Raw genomic sequence first — 8,383 nt, 5'->3', positions numbered from 1 at the left:
GAATCCCAGACCGTTGGGGATTGGAAGGGACCTCCAAAGCTCATCCAGTCCAATCCCCCTGCCGGAGCAGGAACACCCAGATGAGGTTACACAGGAAGGTGTCCAGGCGGGTTTTGAATGTCTGCAGAGAAGGAGACTCCACAACCTCTCTGGGCAGCCTGGGCCAGTGCTCTGTCACCCTCACTGAGAAGAAGTTTCTTCTCCAATTGAAGTGGAACCGCCTGTGTTCCAGTTTGTGTCCGTCACCCCTTGTCCTATCATTGTTTGTCACCGAGAAGAGCCTGGCTCCATCCTCGTGACACTCACCCTTCAAATACTTATAAACATTAATGAGGTTTCCCCTCAGTCTCCTCTTCTGCAAACTAAAGAGCCCCAGCTCCCTCAGCCGCTCCTCAGAAGGGAGATGCTCCACTCCCTTAATCATCTTTGTAGCCCTACGCTGGACTCTCTCCAGCAGTTCCCTGTCCTTCTTGAACTGAGGGGCCCAGAACTGGATGCAATATTCCAGATGCGGTCTCACCAGGGCAGAGTAGAGGGGGAGGAGAAATACACATGTAACTTTCTAGAATACAGTGCAGGTATAATAATAAATGGCATTAACAGTAGAAATAAATTAGGCCAAGAAAATCTCAAGTTTTTCTTATGTGTTTGTTTTGATGGGTGAGACAGAAAAACAGATTTGGCAAGAAGAAAAGATGTGGCAGCAAGGGAAAGAAGGAAGTAGCCTCAGTAGAAAATAGGGAGGAGGGTGTGAGAGACAGCGAGTGAGTAATACCAGAGTTAGTGTAGTCCAGATCAAATGTTTGAAGAGACTGGTTTTCTACTGCTTCACAACTGGTAAAACTGTAAGTGCATTTATCTGAATCTTAACAGACATACACAAGCACCTTTTAAACCTTAAAGAAACAAGATCAGGAAGATGACTAGCTTTATCTTTAAAATATTGCACCATGAAGCCCAAATTATTGACATAGAATACTTTTTAGGGAATGTCACACGTGATCAAATCTTGGCCAAGAGCAGCAGAACCCAGGACACGTGCACACCCGCAACCCCACCATCAAGGCACAGTTGCAGCAGGAGGCCCAGCACCACACGCAGCCGACTCTGGCCCTTGCTGTCAACACAAACCGTACCTGCACATGCCAGGACACTTAACATGTCCCACAGACCACACATACACGGCCTGAAGAGTGGAGGCCTGCTCTGAATGAGGGGGTACTCAGCACCACCCGAACATGAGGGCCACAGCCCACAGCACCTGTGTGACGCATTATGCCAAACCTTGGAAGTCTTAAATGAAGAGAAAACCAAACCCAAACCAAGCATTTTTGTGCATGCTCCCATAGATAATAGATAAGGGGATTTTAAAATTAAATTTTTAGACTGGCAGCATCAGCCAATACATGACTAATAGCCCAAGGTCCAACCAAAGGGAGGTTGTAGAGAGGTGGGTGCTGGTCTCTTCTCCCAGGTGATGGAGGATAGAACAAGGGGAAACGGCACCAAGCTGTGCCAAGGGAGGTTCAGGTCAGAGATAAGGAGGAAGTTCTTTACTGAGAGGGTCGTCAGAAGCTGGAACAGGCTGCCCAGGGAGGTGGTGGAGTCACCATCCCTGGATGTATTTAAAGAGCGAGTAGATGAGGTACTTAAGGATATGGTTTAGTGGGTAGACAGGAACAGTTGGACATGATGATCTCAGAGGGCTTTTCCAACCGAGCGATTCTGTGATTCAAGTTATTTCTAGGATGCTGACTTGCTGACACAGCTCCATACCAGTTAAAACTCTGCCATCCCCTAACACCTAAGTTACAGTTTTCTTACAGCTCCCTCATTTGCCACGCAGACAAAACCTTTACCTTGCACACTGTAGAGTATCTAGGCAGCACAGCACCACAGAAAGGGAGCCCAACTCTTAACCACACATCTAGAAATCAGACATTGTCACAGAACCCAGAGTGGAACTTTTGTTGTGTACCTGGTTGGTTTTTTTGGCAAGAGAGAGGCCTTCTCCTTGCTGCGATCACCAGCGCTGCTGAGGGCTCACAGGCTTTTGGTGGGCCCACAGATGGTCTGACAGCGATGCCTGGGAGAGCTCATTCCCCCTCGGCTCCCAAAACGTGATGGAACCGCCTCTACCATGCTTCCAGTGGTGGCCATGGGGGAAAACAGAGGTGAGGTGCCAAGAAAAGCCCCCTGCCCCCACGGGCGGCCCGGTGCCCTGCCAACAGGAGGCCGTGGATGGAGACGGCACCGGCGGGAAAGCGGTGCGGGCAGCTCAGGATATCTCTCAGCCACCGGCGGCAGTAGGCGCAGGGCGCCGACAGCTGGGACAGCGGGCAGGTGGGTAGCGGCTGCAGGGCGGCTTTTCACTTGTAATGGTTTAATTTGATAGAGGCCCAGGGCTTCCCGTGTTGCATGAGGTGCCCTTCAGAGGGACCACACGCCCCTCGTGAGTCCTGCAGAAGGCCGCTGCGTCCCCTGTAACAGCTCTGGCCAGAACATGCACCTCACAAGGTTATCTAAAAGTAAAAGCTAATTACACCAAAATCTCTTGGTCATCAGATCAAGGTAGGGTTGTTATGGCTTCCATGAAGTGCGCTGTAAAGGTGTGTGATCTTTGATTGGGTGAGGTGCCACAGAAGGGCTCTTTGGACTGGGTGTCAGCTCACTCTTTGGACTCCCTTTGAAGTGTGCAGTTAGCAGGGATTTTTTTCTTTTATGATGGGAGATAGCTTTCAGCAAACAATCTACCTGCTCGTTATTCACATCAGCACCTGAAGGTCAATAGTTACGAGTCCAACTGCAGTGCCGCAAGTCCACTCCCCCGGTAATGCTTTTTTGTTTCCATTTCAGTTACACTTTCAGGTGATCCTGTTATCTTGTGTGCTCCCCGTATGGCAGGGAGCTTTGCTGTGCAGCAAAGACTTTGGACAACGAATTAAAACTGTGCTGAGTAGCACGGCCATGTTTGTTTAATCTGAAAGCTTTTTTGGGAAATGGCCAACACCAAATATCAAGTGAATCATTCCCATTATTCTTGTTTGTTTTCTACAGCTAGTCCTAGTGACAACCCTCTGCACCGCGTGAGACAGATGACAACTGCAGGATGAACAATTTCCTTTAATGATTGCATCAGGCCCCTCTGTAAGTTACTATTTTCTACAGAAACCACAGGCCAGTGAAGTAATCAGACAGTACAGTACTGTACTAATAGCATCTTGCGGTAGAGAAATGCTTGGGGTAGGGGACATCAGACAGAAATGCTCACAGTGGGGAGGTCAAATGCAAAGAAAGCCAAATGAAAAACTCAGCATAGCTCTTGGATAACTGCAGATCTTGTATTGTGGTTAAGGTCTCTAAGTACTACTGTGATAAAAAAAATTAGTAATTAATAATTGCATGTATACTGCAGAGAGGAACCTTCTACCAGAAAACTAGTTACAAATAGACTACTTACTAGCCACCTGCAGTTTGAAAAGCGTGACTATAGATTCTTATTATGCACTTCTGATGGTGATTAGAACCATTAAAAAACATTTCTAATGTTTTCTAATCTATATTTGAAAAACTAAGAAGCCAATAAACACTTTAATTAAACTTTGTCACTAATACGCAAGTTGGAAGGGATACAGTTCCATGGAAAGGTAATAGATGGTAAGCAAAGATAGTGAATGTTTTAAAAAAAACCAACCAACAACAAAAACCCCCACCCAATAACAGAATGGAGTAGAAGACAAAATGGAGAGACCAGAATGGAGAGAGGGAAGAATTTTTTTTAAATTATTTCAATAGCCTCTAAATTGTCCATGGAATAAAGTCATGGGTTGGCATAACACAGGAGATGGAAGTCTTACCATTCTCGTAAAAGTCAGCTCATAAAATTCACCCAGTTAAATTTTTACTCTCATAACTCTGTCTGTAGAACAAGGAAATAATTTCTGTATTGCTTTATAGATTTATGTTGAGTAGTTGAGGGGGAAAATAAGAGGTAATTGCTAAGTAAGTAAGTGTGTTTCTTGTAAGTGTGCCCTACTTACAAGAAAAAGACCTCATCTGTGCAGGAGACAAATATTTTTAGGGACAGTCTGAGAACACACAAAATTGTCCCAAGAACTTTTAACAATACTCGATTTTTGGAAGTGCAGAAAAATATTTTGATTTCTCACATTACGTGAAAAGTGTCCCCACGAGTCTATAGTAAAAAAACCCAAAACGCAAACAGCAGCTAACACAGCAAAACATTGTATTACCTTTGCTATTATGCTTCAATACAGGACGAGAGAAGCAGTGAATTGTGACTCATGGCAGTCACGCTGCTTAATGTGCTACTGGAAGACATCACTGAAACGTAGTTAAGTACAAAAATTACATAGAAATGACTTGCACTTATTTCTCTACTGTTAACAGATACTTAGGTCATAGTATTTACAGACAACACAAGTGATTTACTGAAGAGCAAACTGATTTAATTCATGCATCAACTCAAGAGCGTAGCACTTTTTGCTTTGTTTGGTACAGTCCAGTAAAAATATGTGAATACAGAATAACTTACAGAAAACATTTAAAAATATTTCTGTTAAAATACTTGAAACTTGTATTCTTCAGAGCACTGTTTTTCTGTGATTATATGCTATCAAATAATCTTGTCACTCCTTAATATGAAAGCTAAGAATGTATTCTGAAATCTTGAGTCTCCCTCTTAAACACAAATGCTGCTGAGTCATCCTTACTTGATAAAAAATTATTTATGCTGCATCCGCACACAAGTATGAGATAGAACAACATTTTATCTTATTTTCCTCAGCATCAATAAATCCAAAGAAAACAAAGCTTCTGAAGCCAAGCTACCTTAAAATTCAGGAGACAGCTTTACTAACTTAAGTTTTGTCTTTGCTGCAGCAGAGTAACCTAAAGCACTTCACTATTACTCACTACAGGGACTTTTTCCAGTTAGCAGTTGTTTCACTTTTGCTTTCTTCCCCACATAAAGTGATAACACATTTTGAACATGTCTTGTAAGAGAAACTGTGTAATATATTGTGAAACTGCTTGGAAGGGGACACATACAGAAAATATCTGCAAAAGACTGTTCTACCACTGGATGCAAATCCTGTCTCATTAATTCACTGCGGGTCTGCCCATTACAGTCTTTCCCTGACCAGCCCATAAGAAAATCCTTAAAATGCTTAAAGAAAATGCTTAAAGAGGAAGCGTCTCTTCATAAAGTCACTCCTACTTTTAATCTGTTACTTTCTTTTTGTTAAAGCAGATGCCCCTAATAGCACGTATCTCAAAATGTTTAAAAAAAACTGTTAAATGCACAGGACATTTGACCTTGCACGTAACTACCTTGCACAAAAAGAAGAAATTAACACTATGTGATCAGTTTTACATAATGCAAGTTTCCTAATTTTAGTAACTTTTCCTAAATTTAAACAGGAACAATATTTAAATACAACAGAAATTTTCTCATTTCCAAGTCCCTTCCAGCCATGCTTAATTCTTACATTCTAATCCTGCAGTCTCAAATACACCTTTCAATAACCTATCGGACCCCTCAGTGGGGGAAGGGTGAGTGCAGGTGTAAGTTTTAGATAAAGTGTCATCACATCTAACATAGAAAAGAAATGAAAGTATACTTTATGACGACATGTTGCCATACAAAGACATCCACTGGCTATGATGAAGGGCTTTTGGGTAATCTCCGTTTAGGGAATTTACACAGAATGTTGTAAAAATTCAAAATAGGTTTTATTAAAAACATAAAATCACAATATCGATGTATTTTGAGAAAAACAAAATTCTACAAAAAGTGTGAAGGCTTTTCCCATCTAGAATTACCATCTGAATATTCAACATTTGGCATCAAATGCCAACTGAAAATGAGTATTTGTGACAGATTTTTGGACTGTGTGGATGTTGTATGCCAACTTCTAAGGCAACATGAAACTCCTCACCCAGAGACCAAAAAATGTAGGGAGACCCTAAAAACATAGCAGAAGCATTTCCGCACACTGATTTCAGTAGTCAAGTTTGTGCAGAAGTGATTCCACTAGATTCATAGGGTACCTTTTGGAGGCAACAGAAACTTGTCACTTCGTAAGCTTTTTGACATTTTCCAGCTCCTCTATAGGCTGCCATTTCTGATGGATTGTCAGTAGCTGGAAGAAATGAAAACAAAAATATGAAAGAAATTAGCAAAGTCATAGTGAGCGTTTACTCCATCCCCACCTCCTCCCAGTACCATACATCAAATTGTTGGTGAAGGACTTCCAGTAGCTTTATATTTTTGTTCCCGAAATAAGTAAAAACAGTAACTGATGCTACAGTTAATAATTTGTTGAACAAAATCACTTGGATATTAAACAAATAATGATGCCAAATCATTTTGTTTTTCCTTACTCTAGATGCTCTACTAAACCAAGATGTTTTTCCTTCAGGCTGCAGTACTCAGAAACATTCTGAGTCGATTTTGTAATTCAGGAACAAGGCAAACAGCATGTCCTCTGGACTCCAAATTTCCACAGTTATCAGTGGAATTGAGTAAATGGATGTTAGGGAGGAACACCAGCCAGAAGTGCACCATAAATTCAGGATTAGACCGAGAATGTAATAGCTAAATCCCTATCATTAAGTAACACAGAGGAGATGCTTTACATCGAGTAAGGAATTAAGCAGTTAGTTCCACTTTTAAATAGATGTATGTCATCTTTACATTTGTTTCCTCATTAATATTTTGCTAGTTCTTATACATTCAAATAAAGTTATCCCTTTACCTTCTGAGGTGTGGTGGGATTGACAGTTTCCCACGGTTCTGGATTGCCACTCTTGTTAATGCTTTAAGAGAAGACAAAGCAAAACAGGTGCTATGTTTTAGGGTGTGATCTTGCATATATTTTTCTTCTATGAGCAGTCTGTCATCAGTAGAACCATTCATGTGAGTAAATAGTTCCCTGAAAGTTTACAGGTTTGGGCCTTGCTGTTTTAAATCTTGGGTAGGAATCATGGTAGCTTGCTTTATTTGCAACTTCCAAAGCACCAAACAAGCCAACATTGTTCAAGTATAATGTGTTTATCATAAGGGAATCAAGCTGAAAAAAAATCAAAACTGGATAAAGACACAGAGAAAAGTAAGAGGTTTCTTACTCTGACAGCTAAAATGTCTCTTCAAACCACTTTCAAGTAAATATAAAAATTCCCAAAAGCTTAAAGAGTACAGGACTCGGCTCCAATTATTAGCCAAGCCACTAAAACATTAACTTATTGTAAGTTCCTTATTATCAATCGCCTTTTTTTATATCCATGTCAACAGCCTGGTTGCAACATACCTGCATGGCACCTACCTATCTGATTATTTGAAATTATTCGTAAGAACACTAAAACCTATTACACCTAAAGCAAAGAAGAAATATAATCTGTTAATGAAAAATTTAGGAAATAATTTGGACTATGCTCCAAATTAATTATTTTTTTCAGTATTTACAACCTGAGATATCTTAGTCATTAAAAGTAGTCTGGAACATCCACAAGGATTTCTTTTTTTGGTACAAAGCATGTCAAATACCTCTGTTGAACAAAGCAAGCTAGGGTAAACTCCAAGCAACAAGTATTTTGCTTACATCACATCGGATTTGGAGAATAGGGAATAGACACAAAAAGAGAGCGCCCCAACTGCTGCAAAGGACACCACTCCAACCAGGGGGATGAGCTGAAAAACATAAAATGGAGAAAAAGAGTTCAAGAACCAGTCTCCTGGCTACAGAGCCACAAACGGGGGGAGCGAGTTACAATCACTAAGGTGTGAGTACCCGTTAAGTTACATTATTCACACCACCTCACTTTCGGTGCATGACTTTCAACTTATGCACGTCCCTTGCTATCACCATTTCCTCTATAAGGTGCTCATGAAATAGCAATCCTTGTGCACCTGCTTGAGCCAGCGACATCCCCTCTCCGAAGGGGGCTATTGCAGAACTACCCTTTCTGGCAAACTTACTTCTTTTTTTCTTTTTATCATCTGGAAGATGCTGGTGTTCATCCTCGCGGCGGCTGCAGACCTGCAACAAACGGATCCCTATGACCGCACCCCGGGCCGGGACTCCCCCGCCTGCGGGACCCGGGCTTGGCCGCCTGGGGAGAGGGCAGGACGCCTTTGTTACCTAGCAGGGCGGAGAAGCACCGGCAGCACTACCGAAGGGCACGGTGTGGGGTGCGTGCTTCCAGCCTTATATATGCGCTCCGCGCTGCCCGTCAGCGCTGCCTGCGCCCCAAAGCGGGACGGCCCCGCCGCCAGCGCTCCGCAGCCCGGTGGAGAGGGAGGGCGCCCCCTGGCGGACAGGCGCAGAGGAGGCTGCATCTGCAGCCCGAGCTGCCTGCGGGT

General features: G+C 42.6%; 1 protein-coding gene across 1 annotated transcript; it reads right to left on the bottom strand.

The window, feature by feature from the left end:
* Window positions 1–6,095: 6,095 nt before the first annotated feature.
* Window positions 6,096–8,041, bottom strand: LOC104543187 (chromosome unknown open reading frame, human C15orf48). Its single transcript, XM_010187732.1, has 4 exons — window positions 8,000–8,041; window positions 7,623–7,711; window positions 6,780–6,840; window positions 6,096–6,164 (listed from the first exon to the last, which is right to left on the bottom strand). Exons 1-4 carry the CDS (start codon window positions 8,039–8,041, stop codon window positions 6,096–6,098), a joined length of 261 nt encoding a protein of 86 aa, XP_010186034.1.
* Window positions 8,042–8,383: the final 342 nt, after the last annotated feature.

Source organism: Mesitornis unicolor, unplaced genomic scaffold (genome assembly GCF_000695765.1).
Source record: "Mesitornis unicolor isolate BGI_N332 unplaced genomic scaffold, ASM69576v1 scaffold7547, whole genome shotgun sequence".
Taxonomy (NCBI): Eukaryota; Metazoa; Chordata; class Aves; order Mesitornithiformes; family Mesitornithidae; genus Mesitornis; species Mesitornis unicolor.
Note: the sequence above shows the minus strand (reverse complement) of the source record. Positions and strands in the feature narration are given on the sequence as shown.